The sequence below is a fragment of the Pagrus major genome, chromosome 13, assembly GCF_040436345.1.
Source record: "Pagrus major chromosome 13, Pma_NU_1.0".
In the NCBI taxonomy this organism is placed as follows: Eukaryota; Metazoa; Chordata; class Actinopteri; order Spariformes; family Sparidae; genus Pagrus; species Pagrus major.
In genome coordinates, this window is record NC_133227.1 from 31,698,153 (window position 1) to 31,715,950 (window position 17,798).

The window sequence follows — 17,798 nt, forward strand, 5'->3', positions numbered from 1 at the left end:
TGTCTTCTGTTTCCAGATGTTTAAATTAACATTATATATCAGTGTAGACCTAAGCTTCGTTATTCTTAGGTGTGTCATAATTCTCCAAACGTTCCATGATTTTAAAGCTCCTCATTTCATTACATTTTTGAATAAAGCAGTGACAGCTGTGACAGCGATGTCATCTGGATCAGTAAAGACCTTGGCTTGATGATAAACTCATCTTTCAAAAGATACTTTACAACAACAGCTCGACTTTATCCTGAAGTTCAAATAATATTCACCAGAAATCAACAACAAACAGCAGCCTTCAGTGAGTCAACAATGAGCTACAAAAGAGAGAAATTCACTTTGTTACAAAGTTCAGTTTCTCTAATTTGTCCAGAGTGAACCCTCTTCATAAACAAATCAATAAAGCATCTCTGAAGAAGAAAATAAACCAACATGTCCGACAGGCTAACGCTGAGCTAGCTGCAGGCTAACGCTGAGCTAGCTGCAGGCTAATGCTGAGCTAGCTGCAGGCTAACACTAAGCTAGCTGCAGGCTAATGCTAACCTAGCTGTGTCATCTTTAAGTGCTGTGTTGTCTGCAGGTGAGGCTGAATTTCTGAGAGATTAACTGATCTTTGATTTGATGATGATTTTGATGGATTCAGAATAAAAACTGTGACGTTTGTATTTATTGTCACATTTAAATGTTCAGACAGACTGAACATCATGTGACATCCAATCAGCTTGGAGACACGTCTTCAGGTACCTGCTCCTGCTGAGAGTCAAAGTAGTCGTCTTCTGCTCCGATGATCTGAGGGTGGAGGAGGTAGGGAGGGCTACCCACAATGCACTGCACACTGGATTCCTGAGTGACAGATGGGCCCAGTTATACACACTGACAGAACCACTGACGCATGTCAACATACTGACAGCTGTATGGAGAACAACAACTTCAAAATGTCTTCACAGAGAAGATTTAACAACACCACAGGAATGAACACATCTGTCTGTGTGTGTGTGTGTGTGTGTGTGTGTGTGTGTGTGTGTGTGTGTGTGTGTGTGTGTGTGTGTGTAACCGTGTCAGGTGGGTCCTCAGTGTCAGGTGATGGTCTGAAGATGAGTCCGTCTCTGCGGCTGACGTCTGGACTCTGACAGGGCGTCTCCCTCCGAACAGGACTGTCTGAGTGTGTCTGACACACACACACCCACACACACACACACCCACACACACACACACACACACACCCACACACACACCCACACACACACACACACATTAATACACACTCAGAAGAACACAACACTTAAGTCAGATTGATTGTTTAGTCTGGAGCCGACTGGAGTCTCGTGTGTATTTATAGGAGCTGAGTCAGAAGACTTCCTGTTGGATGAACATCAGATCACACTTTGTTATAACAACACACTTTGTTATAACAACACACTTTGTTATAACAACACACTTTGTTACTTTGTGGACAAAATAATATTTTTAATTATTATTGTCATTATTATAATAATAACAATGTTGCCGTGTCAACAGAAGCACTGATCTACAGAACTTTAGTTATTTTCATAAAAACCTGAGTGAAACTCGAGAACACGACGTCAAACACAAACTCTGCTCCACTGTTCTGATGAATTGATTGTAAACTGTCAGAATCTAATAACTGGTCCTGTCGGACCAACAGTCCAGAACTCAAACATATGAACTGTAACTGAGACAGAGAGATACTCTGATTACAATGATGGAACCAGTGAGTGTTTTTACTTGATAAATAAATTAAACAATTCATTATTTAATTTTCAAATCTGCTGTTAATTCATTTTTTACAACTAATTAATTGATTAACAGTTAAAACATCGACCAACACAAAACTATAAATAAACCACACTGGACACAGGACAGAGGGCTGCTGGGTAATGTAGTTCAGGACACAGACTGTCACAGTGATGGAATGTAACTAAGTACATTGTGAGAAATCAAATAGTTTTCCATTCAGTAAGCAGTGAACTGTAAAGACCATATCAGGATGTGAGAGGAGGAGGGTCAGGAAGTCAGACGAGAGGCAGTTCTGTCTGTCTGAGGTGTTACAGGCAGAAGATGGCAGATGACATTTACATCCTAATAAAGCATCAGAGGGTCACTGTCCTGGAAAGACATGATCAACCAAACATCAGAGGGTCATTGTTGTGGGAAGACATGTTGTAACCCCACTGTGTTTGTATTTAAGTCAGAAACCTTTGGAGGCGGGCGAGAGCACTGCGGCTTCTCTCCACGCTGCAGGTAGTAAGAGATCTCATTCATCGCGCTGAGTCTTCGGAGAATCACAGAGGAGAATTTCCACGACAACATTTACGCAAGTACTGTACTAAATTACACCTAAAGTAATTCAAGTATTTCCATTTCTGGCTCTTTATTCTTCCACTCCACTACATTTATGCGATTACTTTAGTTACTAGTTACTTTACAGATTACATGCTGCATTATTTTTAAATTAATCGATTTTATCATCGATCAGATTAAAACAGTGATTGTGACGATCAGCTGACTCACAGTTTATACATGTAAATATATGGATCAGTTACTTTACTGATACTTAACTACATTTAATATCAGATACTTTAAGTCTTTTACTCGAGTACTTCCTGATCTGTGCTGATACTCACAGAGCTGTTGGCCGTCGGCCCGTCGTCGCCCTGCGAAGATGAGGTGTGATCCCTCAGAGGAGGACCAGCGTCTCCGTCCTCAGCCTCAGGACTCCTGGACCCGGAGGCGCCGTCCTGAAACACACAACAATTTATTTATCTAAAAAAGGTTCTGTAGAGACGGCCCGGACCGAGGAGACCGATGATATGAGTCCATATGAATGAACCTGAGCTGCTGCTCTGATCTGCTCCTGCAGCACTGACATGTTCTTCTTCACCTCCTGGATCTCCTTCAGCAGTTTGGGTCGAGGGCTCCGGCTGTACTCGTCCTCCTTCACCTTCAGTGTGTTAGAAGAGAGGAGCTGATCTAATCTGTACATGACTTCAGTGATGAAGACTGAATCTGAGGAAACAACGACCAACCGACCTGCAGGTCCAGCTGCTCCTTCGTTAACATCTTCTGCAGACTGACAGAGGTTTTGTTCTCACACTGAAAGAGGAAGCAGAACCACAGAGCTCAGAACCAGTCCCACACATAACAACACATCATTATTATTATTAACTCAGTGAAGACAGAAGTGAGACTGAGAGTGGAACCCAACAAACAGGAACATGAACATCATAAAGAATCTGACTGGATCAGACTCAGCCAGACTCAGTGTGACTGGATCAGACTCAGTGTGACTGGATCAGACTCAGCCAGACTCAGTGTGACTGGATCAGACTCAGTGTGACTGGATCAGACTCAGCCAGACTCAGTGTGACTGGATCAGACTCAGTGTGACTGGATCAGACTCAGCCAGACTCAGTGTGACCGGATCAGACTCAGTGTGACTGGATCAGACTCAGTGTGACTGGATCAGACTCAGCCAGACTCAGTGTGACTGGATCAGACTCAGTGTGACTGGATCAGACTCAGTCAGACTGGATCAGACTCAGTGTGACTGGATCAGACTCAGCCAGACTCAGTGTGACTGGATCAGACTCAGTGTGACTGGATCAGACTCAGCCAGACTCAGTGTGACTGGATCAGACTCAGTGTGACTGGATCAGACTCAGTGTGACTGGATCAGACTCAGCCAGACTCAGTGTGACTGGATCAGACTCAGTGTGACTGGATCAGACTCAGCCAGACTCAGTGTGACTGGATCAGACTCAGTGTGACTCAGTGTGACTGGATCAGACTCAGCCAGACTCAGTGTGACTGGATCAGACTCAGTGTGACTGGATCAGACTCAGCCAGACTCAGTGTGACTGGATCAGACTCAGTGTGACTGGATCAGACTCAGCCAGACTCAGTGTGACCGGATCAGACTCAGTGTGACTGGATCAGACTCAGTCAGACTCAGTGTGACTGGATCAGACTCAGTCAGACTCAGTCAGACTCAGTGTGACTGGATCAGACTGGATCAGACTCAGTGTGACTGGATCAGACTCAGCCAGACTCAGTGTGACTGGATCAGACTCAGTCAGACTGGATCAGACTCAGTGTGACTGGATCAGACTCAGCCAGACTCAGTGTGACTGGATCAGACTGGATCAGACTCAGTGTGACTGGATCAGACTCAGTCAGACTGGATCAGACTCAGTGTGACTGGATCAGACTCAGTGTGACTGGATCAGACTCAGACAGACTCAGTGTGACTGGATCAGACTCAGTCAGACTGGATCAGACTCAGTGTGACTGGATCAGACTCAGTCAGACTCAGTGTGACTGGATCAGACTCAGTGTGACTGGATCAGACTCAGCCAGACTCAGTGTGACTGGATCAGACTCAGTGTGACTGGATCAGACTCAGTCAGACTCAGTGTGACTGGATCAGACTGGATCAGACTCAGTCAGACTCAGTCAGACTCAGTGTGACTGGATCAGACTCAGTGTGACTGGATCAGACTCAGTCAGACTCAGTGTGACTGGATCAGACTCAGTGTGACTGGATCAGACTCAGTGTGACTCAGTGTGACTGGATCAGACTCAGTGTGACTGGATCAGACTCAGTGTGACTCAGTGTGACTGGATCAGACTCAGTCAGACTCAGTGTGACTGGATCAGACTCAGTCAGACTGGATCAGACTCAGTGTGACTGGATCAGACTCAGTCAGACTCAGTGTGACTGGATCAGACTCAGTCAGACTGGATCAGACTCAGTGTGACTGGATCAGACTCAGTCAGACTCAGTGTGACTGGATCAGACTCAGACTCAGTGTGACTGGATCAGACTCAGTCAGACTGGATCAGACTCAGTGTGACTGGATCAGACTCAGCCAGACTCAGTGTGACTGGATCAGACTCAGACTCAGTGTGACTGGATCAGACTCAGTGTGACTGGATCAGACTCAGCCAGACTCAGTGTGACTGGATCAGACTCAGTCAGACTCAGTGTGACTGGATCAGACTCAGTCAGACTGGATCAGACTCAGTGTGACTGGATCAGACTCAGTCAGACTCAGTGTGACTGGATCAGACTCAGACTCAGTGTGACTGGATCAGACTCAGTCAGACTGGATCAGACTCAGTGTGACTGGATCAGACTCAGTCAGACTCAGTGTGACTGGATCAGACTCAGACTCAGTGTGACTGGATCAGACTCAGTCAGACTGGATCAGACTCAGTGTGATGAACTTCCTGTCTTTAAGTGTTATTAATGGGTTCTAAGGTGGTTTGAAGAAGAATCACATGATGCAGGTGCAGACAGGAAGTCTCACCCCGTCACGCAGAGAGGAGCTGGTGGCCTCCTGGTGGCTGCAGGTCATGTGACCACTCTGCTCCACACCTGACAGTACAGGTGAGTGAGGCGCTGCCAGGGAGGAGACCTCGGCTCCTTCCTCCTTCTCCTCCTCCTCTCCCTCCTCCAGGGGCATGTGAGGGAGGCCCGGAGGCCTCCCCAGCACCGTCAGGGCTACATATGATCCGGCTGCAGAGAGGAGTCAGGAGGAGGAGGAGGAGCAGGAGGAGAAGGAGGAGCAGGAGGAGCACGAGAAGGAGCAGGAGGAGCAGGAGGAGGACGAGAAGGAGCAGGAGGAGCAGGAGGAGGAGGAGGAGCAGGAGGAGGAGGTGGAGGATGAGGAGGAGGAGCAGGAGGAGGAGGAGGAGCAGGAGGAGGAGGTGGAGGATGAGGAGGAGCAGGAGGAGGAGGAGCAGGAGGAGGAGGTGGAGGATGAGGAGGAGCAGGAGGAGGAAGGTGTGACCACAGTATTAATGACGACACACACACACACACACACACACACACACACACACCTTATCTCTACAGATAGAAGATCAATCAGCTCTGTGTGTTTGATTGACAGGTGTGTCAGCCAATCACAGCAGCGGTGGTGGAGTTTTTATTGCAGTTTTTTGTTTCCATTCAACAAAACAAACAGTGTCTACAAAAACTAGACACACAACAACACAAACACAAAACATACACAACAGCTCTTACATGAGAGATGAACATATGGCATAATACAAGAGGTGGTGGGTCAGTCTCACAGCACCCCAGTGTCGTTCAAGTGCACATCAGTCCTTTTAATAGAATGGAGGAAAGGTCCGGTCCGATATAATCCAAAAATGGGCGCCTCACTCTGTAGAACTGATCTACGCTGTGATGTGTGACGTTGGTAAGATATTCTAGAGGGATCAGTTCAAAAATGATTTTATGCCAACCACAGACCGAGGGAATCTTGTCACTGACCCACTGCAAAAGAATATTTTTCGTAGCTGCAAACGTTAAGATATTATACAACCTTTTGTTGACTGCTGTTTTTAAACAGTCGTCACACGGCTCTGTTAATGAACGAGTGACTCACATTTGATGAGCTTCACGACCTCGATGTGGTTTGAATGTGTCACTAAGGTCCCGTTCACCTGCAAGCACACAGTCACATGATTATATTAATATTATTAATATGCCCCTGTGGTAGTTTTGCTCTTCCAGTGGACAACATGTGGTGAAGTGTCAAGAGACAGCACTGTAACGAAACCTTTGATCAGTATCAGCCGAGTTTAACAGATAACTGAAGTGGTATCAGGAGAGAAAAGCTCCGATCAGCTCTGATCAGGCTGAACCAATAATGTAATCAATAAGTCGTGTCCAGCTGCTGATGGTGGACTCTCACCTTGATGATCCTGTCTCCTGTCTGAACACCAGCTCGCATCGCAGCGCCATCTACAGGACAACACACACACAACAATCACACGGGGTGCATCTGTGGTGTGTGTGTGTGTGTGTGTGTGAGCCTCTCTTACCTTCTTTAACCAGCTGCACAAACACAGGATTGTCTCCACTGACAGTCAGGCCGAAGCCGTTCTCATCTCTCTGGATGATCACACAGCGCTGCACCAGACCTGACACACACATACACACACACACACGCACACACAGACACACGCACACACACGCACACACATGCACACACAGACACACGCACACACACATACACAGACACACACGCACACACAGACACACGCACACACACGCACACACAGACACACGCACACACACATACACAGACACACACAGACACACACATGCACACACAGACACACACATACACACACACACACACACACACATGCACACACACACACACAGACACACACACACACACACGAGAATATATGAACAGATACATCTGTAGTAGAGTGTCTCCTCTTCACTAATCAATAATAGTGCTCATAATCAATAATGCTGTGGAACAGATGAATTATGGGTTTCTTTCTAAAATCATTTAAATGATGAAACAGTTGTGTTTTCCTGAACTAACAGCTGTAACGTGACTGAGGGTCGACCCTGAAGCTCTCAGTCTGCTTCACTGTCTGTGGGTGTGTTACAGTTTTTTTCGATTGCTAAGACGCGTTGGTCGAAACTGAAGCGACATGTTCAAAACTCTTAACACAGTCTGCATTTCCATCATGCAGCTCAGCTCAACAGTTAATCTCATGCCCAAAAGTGTGTCTCACCAACAAAACACTAGCACATTGTCTCACTTTGGAAACACACACAATCACTCTTAACAAACGGAACGACAAAATACTAACAACAAAGAACATTACATCAAATACATCTTATATTTCAAGTTTGAATGATTTTTGTCAGGTAAATCAGTATTTTATATAGGATCTTTTGCACTTTAATGGTTCTAAATTATTGTATATGATGTAATATATTGCAACAACACTGAGTCAGGAATGCAGAGATTTATTCAAGAACATTTGTGTTACTGTAATATTCAGACCCTGTCATCTGCATTCGGCCACATGTTTTCCTCGACGTCACATCTCATATCTTCTCTGGCAAGGCACCTAGGGTAGAATCTTCTTGAATGTCTGATCCATCCCTGGCAGGCTTCGGGAGAAATATCTCCACAACCAGCATTCATTGCATCCAGCAAGGAGAGCTGGTTGTGTGGAGAGCGATCATAAACCTTCCACCTCCATGCTGAAAAAAATTCTTCAATAGGGTTCAAGAAGGGCGAGTATGGAGGCAAAAACAGCAAACTGCACCCGCTGCTCTTTGATCCTTTTGTATCTGCTTTCTAATGAGGCCAAACGCAGATCACCTGAATCAGTTTTCAGCTGAAAACTACCATCAGCTGTTTGGAATTGCATCTTCGTTTTATTTATTTTTATTGTCAATATTTTGATAGAATTTTCAATAGATTTCAATGTGGCTGCAGCAGAAATTCCCCGTGTTTTTTCCCCTATCATTCTGTTTTGAGTGTGTTTTTAACTGTTTTGAACAAAGTGTGTTAGCATTTGAAAAATGTGCTGTTAAAGCTCAGTGTTCTGCAGGTGTGAACTAGTGAATGAGAAAAGACTTCATCCATTTCGGTGACTGTGGTCACTGAATGCACTTCGTCTCAAAGCAATGAAAAGTGAGACACAGTTTAGCCCACATGCATTTCTGTTTTGCAGACTGTGTTAAGAGTTTTGAACATGTCGCTTCAGTTTCGACCAATGCGTCTTAGCAATCGAAAAAAACTATAACACTCTGTTCTGCACGTCGCTGCCACCTGCTGTCCATCAGCAGAGGACTGTTGAAGACCAGCTTCATCCTCACGTTGATGCTCAGAGACCGAACCAGGTGGAGCTGCTGTCTTCACACCCTGAACTGTTGCTGCTCTGTAACTCTGAACCGTCTCCAGGTGAAGTGTGTAACGTTTTGTGTCTCTGTGCGTCACACACCAACAACAGGAGGCTGAACCTGGATCAGATTTATAGAGAACATGTTGTGTGGTTTCCTGCTGACGTCCTCCAGCTGCTATGGACACAAAGCTTTAGTTGCTGTTAAGTCACTGCTAACTGCTGCTGACTCTAGCTGTTGTGAGCTAGTGAGCTCAGTTAGCTGTGCAGCTAGCGGACTCTGCCTGGACCGGACTGGGACAGACATTAAAGATACAATCACAAACATCTGTGTTGTGTCCTGCTGACCACTGACTGTCACCATTTATATTCAGTGTGACTTCACCGCAGCCTGACGGACGTCTGCTGGCTCAACAAACGTTCGCCGTCGACAATCTGCCTCAGTCTGGTTTTCTGCTGGACTCCACGAAGGAGAAGAAAAGGGCAGAGAGGATTCATGTCAACCCTGAAACCATGGAAACCACCTTAACAACCACCCTAACAACCTGTTTGAGCCGCACCACCTCCTGAATGTTGTCCAGAACAAAACATGAACCACGACAGGTGAGTTCATAAGAAGACCAGAATATACGTTTACTCACCGAACTCAAAAAACTAATGACTTGATTATTAATGAAGCTGCCTGTCTGTGAGGGAGGAGGTCTGTCCCCAGAGCTGAACATCACATGTTCATCTACACCAACAGTCCAAAACATTCACATATTCAGTGAAGATCATCTTCACATTTAAGAAAATGTAAGAAGAAAATGAAAAGTGGAAAATGTTGTAAAGAAAACCCTGTTATCCATCTGATCATCAACATCTCTTAATAATTAAACTTCACAGGAAAACAAATGAAAGAAAAATCAAATCATTGAAGAAAGAAGAGAAATAATAATAAGTGTGTTTGTCTCACCTGTCGGGTCAAACTCATGTTTGAGGCAGACGGAGGATTTCTCATGTTTGGTTTGTTTCCTGTCTGTCGGCTCTTTGTTCAGAATGTTTGGAGTCCTGCAGACACAGAAACACATCAACGCATCACAATGACCTGCTTCAGTCATCACTGATGTTCATAAAGACACAATTCTTGTCTCGCTCACTGATGTTTAGACATTCAGCTGTGAACTGACTCAGAATTCACATGAAGTTTGTGATTTCCTGACGAGTGTTTTAAAGTATCAGAGTGAATCTTTAAGAAGAAGACGGACCGTATAATGTGAACAATGTTAATATCACAGATAAAGTCCACGTGTAGATCATTAAGTCAACAGTGGTGTCAGACACAGTGAGGTTTGAGTAATATGTTTCACACATATGGTAAATATCAAGACAGAAACAGGCTGACTGGACGTACAAAGTGATAACAAGCTGTTTATGTTTCATAAACCGTACTGAGAGTGAACCATGACGTCAGCAGCGTGTCACTGTGAACGTGATGTCAAAACACCTTCGTCAGTGGACTCGAGCCAAACAGAACAGTTCTGATGAGCAGTGCTGATGGTTTCTGTCTCTCACTGACTGACAGCTGGTGAAGAAGACTGACAGGAGACATAAACAAAGACTGAAATATAAATCCAAAACCACCCTGTTAAAGACACAGCTGATGATTTACACAGTAAAGTATTTCTGATCCTGATGACTCATTTGGATTAACCGACCATAAAAAGACCTCGACAGGCTCCATGACCTCCTTCTCTCTTGGTATTAGTTTAACTGATTTAAACCCCTGGAGGGAGGAGGCCCTGATGGTGGAGGTTCATGTATTAATAGCAAAGAGCCTCCTCCTCCTCCTCCTCCTCCTTGCTCCACCAGAGGAGGTTTGTTTGTGCTGCTGTTCCTCCTCTGGACAATGGGGGCCCCAGGCTCTTAACAATGGCTCCCACGTCAGAGCCAACCCACTATACTGAGTCTTTGTGGGACAGATTCCCGGAAACAGAGACAAGGGTCTTTGGCCCGACTCCAGTTTCCTGAATGAGGAGAAGGCTGGGAAAGAGACGGAGGAGGAGGAGGAGGCATTCATGTGTCTCTGAGAGAAGACAGAGGACGGCAGGCCGAGGAAACTTTAACTGCCGCCACAGAGTGTGAATAATCCTGTTTGAACTGAGCTCAGTGCAGAAAACAGATTGTATTCATTAAATCCTGGATTTCAGATTCAGACAGACAGAAAGCTGAGAATATGAACTCTGTGTTCAGCTCCTGTAACTGACTCCACTGGAGACACAAAAAGGAAAATGTTACAGCGTCTGTTCCTCCACAGAGGGTCTGCTGACGGAGGCTTCCTGCTGTGGTTGGAGCAGATTATCAGCTGATCAGATCTGAGACCAGGACAGACTGCATCCTGCTCACTGGGTGGCAGCTAACGTTACCCTGCTGGATCACAACAGCTTCACATTAAAGACACAATCATGGAGTTACACTTCTCTGATTCAGCTCAGGTGATAACTGTGAGCTCTGTGACTCGACGCTGTACTGTAGAGACACCTGAACACAAAGCTAACGCTCCTGTAGCAGTGAACGTAGCCGAGCCACTACAGGAAATGACGCCCCTAAAACAGGGTGATGGTGTGAGGAGCGAGACTTTACACTGACTGTAGCTGAAGCTGTGTGGATCAACAGCTCTGTTTTAAAACACAGGCCAGGAATAGTAAGAAGTAGATTTAACAGGGCTTTTATCTTATCTAAGCTACAATCATTACAGTGTAAGGCAGCATGTATGTAACATCAACCGTGTGTTTAAGACCCATTTTACAAGAAAACAATCAGCTGGAACTCAAACAAAGTGAAGCTAACATTAGCCTCTGTCGCTACAGCTGCTAACATGGTGATTATTTTAAAGACGTCCTCCTGAGACACATTACACAGTTACAAATAAACCTGTAGGAGACTCTCTGGTGGACAGACAATGTCACTTTGTTACTCATCAGCCAACATGTAATGAGCTGATACTGACCCATAATATTCAATAAACCTTCTGGGCTGTTCAAAGAATCCAGATAGAAAGTTCCTGAATGTAAGGGATGTGTAACCCTAACCCTCTGGACCGGTCCTGACATCTGCTTCACAGGTTCAAGGTGTCCAAAAGGAAAAGAGTTCACGTGGACGTGAAAAGCGAAGTGGCAGCTCGATGACAGAGAACCTTTCATTTCTTTATTGTATGAGTGAGACTGTGTCTGCTGCAGAGTGAGTTCAGACTGTGTTCAGTTATCAAAGAGTCAGAAACAACAGGCAGCAGTAATCTGCTTCAGATGCCACAAATACCAGACTGTTCCTCTGGGATGATAACGGCTCCACAGAGGGACGCAGACCAGAGTCCACTGAGAAACACAATGAAACTTCACAAACAGCAGATCTCAGAGTTCATCAGAGACATTCAGAGAAATACAACATGGTTTATGACTCGACTGAGACTGATTTATGATTCGGCTTTCTGAAAACACACAAACACGGTCAACAACAGTGAACAACACAGACATCACACAGACTTTATAAGAAGACAGTGATACAGACACAACCATCAGTTTGTTTCATTTTAAATTAAAGGGCCAATACGTCGGAGAAGAAGCTGCCGTTAGCTAGGTAGCACTGTTAGCCATGCAGCAAAGTGGTATTACCCAACAGGACATGCCGTGGCTAGCTGGTGAGCATGCTAACTTCAGTAGAGTAGTATCTACAACACAACACAGACTTCATAATGTCAAAACCACCATTTATTAACATTCCGTTGATAATTTTAGTTATTCTAAATGTTTTTAACTAAAAATAATAAATCAGAAAAACATATTGACCCTTTAATGCTCTCTTTTCATTTCACACAGATCTGTTTGGGTTCATATGGAAACAATCAAATTAAGTTTGTAATCAACTAAAAACTTCATTAAAACAACTTCTGAAATGTCTCTTTTAATTCTCTTTTCCTTCAATGAATGAACTTTAATGTTGTGCAGCTCTCAGGTCTCTGGTAGGTTCCACACAGACTGATTATTGGATGTTTCCACAGTGAATATGTTCTCGTCTGTCTCATTAATGACTCTGATCCAGATTTAATCAGCGCCTGTGAAGTGACAGCAGTGATCTGAGCAGCAGCTGGAAACACTAACACTGTTAACATCAATCCTTCACACACATTTTATATCACTGTATCTTCACAGTAGAGCTGCAACGATCAGTCAATCCAAAGACAATTAATCAATTAATTAATCACCCAATACTTTGACAATCTATCAATCATTTCAGTCATTTTAAAGCAGACGTGTCAAACGTCTCTTCCAGCTCGTTAAATCTTCTTTGGGTCTGGGACAAAAAAAGACATTTGAAGACGTCTCTGGGAAATTATGATTAATTGTTATTTTTGATCATGAACATAATGTTTTTCTCAGACCAGACGATGTATTGATCAGCTCCTCAGGCTCATAAATCATCATCATATCCCTTTTTGACAGCAGCACTCAAACATAAACTTTATGTTTCAATCAGACTATATTTTAATCTATTAAATATTCTACATGAAGTTTATCATGTACTGCAAAGTGTTTCTCTCATGTTGAGTTGATGTGAATAAATTAAATAACTTCAGTTTTTCAAGTATTATAAATAAAAGTAATCCAGATATAATTACTTTATGTTTAATATGTGACAGAATGAGACGGTCAGTCAGACGGTGGCGGTCTGCTGGGCCCGACTGACATTGTTTAACAGTGATATCACCACTCCCTGTCAGAGGGTGGAGGTGTGTGTGTGTGTGTGTGTGTGTGTGTGTGTGCACTACAGAAAACACACAATTCAGCAAAACTGTGTGACAAAGAGCCAGAGAGCTGCTCTGAGGCCTGCTGACATCCTATAACCAACCAAACCCCACCTGTACTGTCACATCAACATGAGTCAGCACTTTATACACAACATGAGTCAGCAGGAATAAACCAACTAATACATAAACACATGAAGGAGTCGACAGGTTGAGTTGAGTTCCTGCGTCTCTTTAAACACCACCTGCTGATTTTAAGCAGATGGTTTGAGTCACACACTGATGGACCTGCTGGACCTGCTGGACCTGATGGACCTCAGTGAACCCTGTGCTGCTCATATTCTACCTCTGTTCACATCTCCGGCTCTTATTTGCATGATTGTCCTGAAATTCAAACACAGTAAGAAGAAGAAGAGAGCTGGGCTGGTGAAACACACGGTGTGTCTGAGGACTCAGAACCAGGAGCCGGACTCGTGTCTTCCTTTCTGATGTCCTCCTGTCTGATGTCTTCCTGTCTGATGTCCTCCTGTCTGATGTCCTCCTGTCTGATGTCTTCCTGTCTGATGTCCTCCTGTCTGATGTCCTCCTGTCTGATGTCCTCCTGTCTGAAACATGTCGAATTGACTCACAACCTGATTCTAACTAAACTTCTTCTATTAGTTACTGCGATCGACCTCAGCAGTGTCCTCCAGGAAAGAGTCAAGGTTTCATCTCTGTCCCCTGGAGGACATCAGACAGTGAGACAGGAGGACATCAGACAGTGAGACAGGAGGACATGTCCCATGCTGAGACAATAAAACATCTCTCATGTTAGCATGAAGCTAACAGGCAGAAACTCTTGACCATCGTCCACCACAGCTGACACTACTGTTACCACGGCAACTGACCACTACAGGCTGCCGTGGAGCCTTCAACACACACACACACAGTGTGTGTTCAGGTGTTTTCTCCTGATCACTTCATTAGGAAGGCTCTGTGATTGACCCCCCCACCCCCCCCCCCAAAAAAACATCATATGCACTTGTATGTTCCTATCTTCAGCACTTACATCATAGCACTTATGAAAAGTATCCTTGATAAATGGCAGCTACTTTGCTCGGAAGAGGGCCTGAATATTGCTTCTATCTTTTCTACGTTATCGACGGTGATATGTCGTGGTTTCTTTCTTGTGACAAATGTACTTATTGTAAGTCGCTTTGGACAATTTGTCTGCTAAATGCCCTAAATGTAATGTAAATGTCAATGTAAATGATTGGTCAGCATCAACAGGAGGAAGTAAACCTCTGTCATACACACACCTGAGAATACACACATCAATCCTTTAACACACACACACAAACACACACACACACACACACACACACACATACACTCATGTCAGTCTCACAATGAGAACATTCAGTGTTTCCACCTGAACTGAAGCTTCTACAAACTGTAGCTGTGTTTGCTTTTCATCCGAATTTCCTCCAGAAGTCCACTCTCTGCTGTGTGTGTGTGTGCGTGTGTTTGTGTGTGTGTGTGTGTGTGTGTGTGTGTCAGGCTTTCCACTCACAGTCTGTCTGAACATTTTAAACTGTATATATGATACCGACGTCTGTTCCTGTAACAATCACACTGTGAGTGTCTCTGCATACTGAAGGTCGACCAATCAGACGCCTCTGTTTGACTTTCCCACTCAGTCATGTGTGTCTTTGTTTTGGCGTTTCCTCACAGGAAGCTGCTGATTACTGAGAGTAAAAATACACCAGTGACCTGTGAGGGATGGAATCTGAACAGCTCAAAGTCAAACATTAACACCGTGAACATGATGACCATTAAAACCATTAAAACTATTAAAACTATTAAAACCCAGAAGATCATTAAAACCATGAAGACCATTAAAACCAAGATCATGAAGACCATTAAAACTATTCAAACCAAGAAGATCATTAAAATCATGAAGACCATTAAAACCAAGAAGATCATGAAGACCATTAAAACTAAGAAGCTCATTGAAACCATGAAGACCATTAAAACCATTAAACCCCAGAAGACCATTAAAACCATGAAGACCATTAAAACATTAGAACCAAGAAGATCATGAAAACCATGAAAACCATGAAGACCATTAAAACTATGAAGACCATTAAAACTATTAAAACAAGGATGCTCATTAAAACCATGAAGACCATTAAAACCAAGAAGAACATTAAAACCATGAAGACAGTTAAAACCATTAAAACCATGAAGACCATTAAAACATTAGAACCAAGAAGATCATGAAAACCATGAAAACCATGAAGACCATTAAAACTATGAAGACCATTAAAACTATTAAAACAAGGATGCTCATTAAAACCATGAAGACCATTAAAACCAAGAAGCCCATTGAAACCATGAAGACCATTAAAACCATTAAACCCAAGAAGACCATTAAACCCAAGAACACCATTAAAACCATGAAGACCATTAAACCATTAGAACCAAGAAGATCATGAAAGCCATGAAGACCATCAAAACTATTAAAACAAAGAAGCTCGTTAAAACCATGAAGACCATTAAAACCAAAAGATCATTAAAACCATGAAGACCGTTAAAACCATGAAGACCATTAAAACCATTAAAACAATGAAGATTATTAAAACCATGAAGACCATTAAAAACCATTAAGACCATTAAAAACCAAGAAGAACATTAAAATCATGAAGACCATTTAAAAACCATGAAGAACATTAAAAACCATTAAACACAAGAAGACCATTAAAAAAAAACAATAAAACCATTAAAACCAAGAAGACTATTAAAACTATTACACCATTAAAACCACTAAAACCATGAAGATCATTTAAACCATGGAGACCAATAAAAACATTTTTAAAAACCATGAAGACCATTTAAAAAAAAACCATGACACCCATGAAAACCATTAAAAAACCATAGCGACCATTTAAACCATGGAGACCATTAAAAACATTTTTAAAAACCATGAAGACCATTTAAAAAAAAACCATGACACCCATGAAAACCATTAAAAAACCATAGCGACCATTTAAACCATGGAGACCATTAAGAAACATTAAAAACCATTAAGACTATTAAAAAAATGAAGACCATTAAAAAAACATGAAGACTATTAAAAATATTAAAACCATGGAGACCATTACATCATTAAAACCAAGAAGACCATTAAAACTATTACGCCATTAAAACCACTAAAACCATGGAGACCATTAAAACCATTAAAAAAAAACATGAAGACCAATTTAAAAAACCATGACACCCATTTAAACCATTAAAAAACATGGAGACCATTAAAAACCATTAAAAGCCATTAAGACTATTAAAACCATGAAGACCATTAAAAAACTTTTTTTTTTTAAAAAACACGAAGACCATTAAAACCCATGACACTCATTAAAAACCATGGAGACCATTTAAACCATTAAAAAACATAAAGAGCATTAAAAACCATCCACCTTCTGGAAACACTTCACCTCCTCTGGTCCTTACTGTGTTTCGTACAGTGTTTCAGGACCAAAGACACTGATTAGTTCAGACAGCCTGTGATCACTGTGATCAATAAGTCACATGATCATGAATGTGTATTGCCTGCACAGATCAGTGAGACTTGTGTGCTGCAGACAGTTTCTGTCTGACTGTAGAGGAACACATGGAGGAGGCGTTCAGGGTCCTCCTGTAACATACAGGACTGCAGGACATATTTCAGTCAGGGCAGACTAAAGGAAACCTGTCACTCAACAGAGACATGAACCTGTGATGTCAGGTGACCTTTGGGGGCCACAAGTAAAGAATGACTCATTCCAGGAAGGTGCCCCCTGCTGGCTGAGAGCAGAGTCCGCCATCAACACCCAGTAAAGAGGGAAAAACCGAGCCCCGTTATGTTCTGGTATGCGTTTGATAGAGGGACAACTTTGACGAACTCCGTTGAGCAATCTGTTCATTTTTGCATGATCTGAGTTTCCCAGACAGACACACAAGTTAGAAGACAATTTATGAGCTCACAGAACTTATCAAAGGTTTGTATCCAGTTCGGCGAACATCCAGTCGATCAAGCACCTTTTAAATGTAATAAAACTCTCCATTTAGTGATGATATTCCCTGCTGATCCCAGAGGCCAGCGACTACCAGCAGGCACACTATTGGAACCAGCTTGTAAAAACTACTACTTTATAGAAACTTTGGCCTTTTTAATTTAACCATTTGACTGCCGAATTAACCAGAACACCGAACTAAACCGTTCATTATCTCTTACTACGCGTTGCTAGTTGTGCATGTTTTCAACGAACAAGAGGGCCTTAAATTGCGTGATTTTTAATGGAGTTTGGCGCGGTGCTGT

At 43.1% G+C, this 17,798-nt stretch overlaps 1 protein-coding gene across 4 annotated transcripts in view; it reads right to left on the reverse strand.

Annotated features, from left to right (window-relative positions):
- arhgef12b (Rho guanine nucleotide exchange factor (GEF) 12b) overlaps positions 1 to 17,798 on the reverse strand; it is a 35,146-nt gene that overhangs the window by 16,991 nt on the left and 357 nt on the right. For all 4 annotated transcript variants that reach the window (XM_073479179.1, XM_073479180.1, XM_073479181.1 and 1 more), the window contains exons 2-11: positions 9,638 to 9,732; positions 6,847 to 6,945; positions 6,717 to 6,766; positions 6,408 to 6,465; positions 5,322 to 5,530; positions 3,043 to 3,105; positions 2,843 to 2,953; positions 2,637 to 2,750; positions 1,046 to 1,159; positions 736 to 834 (exon numbers count right to left, since the gene is read on the reverse strand). In XM_073479179.1, the coding sequence (XP_073335280.1) occupies positions 736 to 834; positions 1,046 to 1,159; positions 2,637 to 2,750; positions 2,843 to 2,953; positions 3,043 to 3,105; positions 5,322 to 5,530; positions 6,408 to 6,465; positions 6,717 to 6,766; positions 6,847 to 6,945; positions 9,638 to 9,732 (1,012 nt within the window). The remainder of the gene's footprint in view (positions 1 to 735; positions 835 to 1,045; positions 1,160 to 2,636; positions 2,751 to 2,842; positions 2,954 to 3,042; positions 3,106 to 5,321; positions 5,531 to 6,407; positions 6,466 to 6,716; positions 6,767 to 6,846; positions 6,946 to 9,637; positions 9,733 to 17,798) is intronic.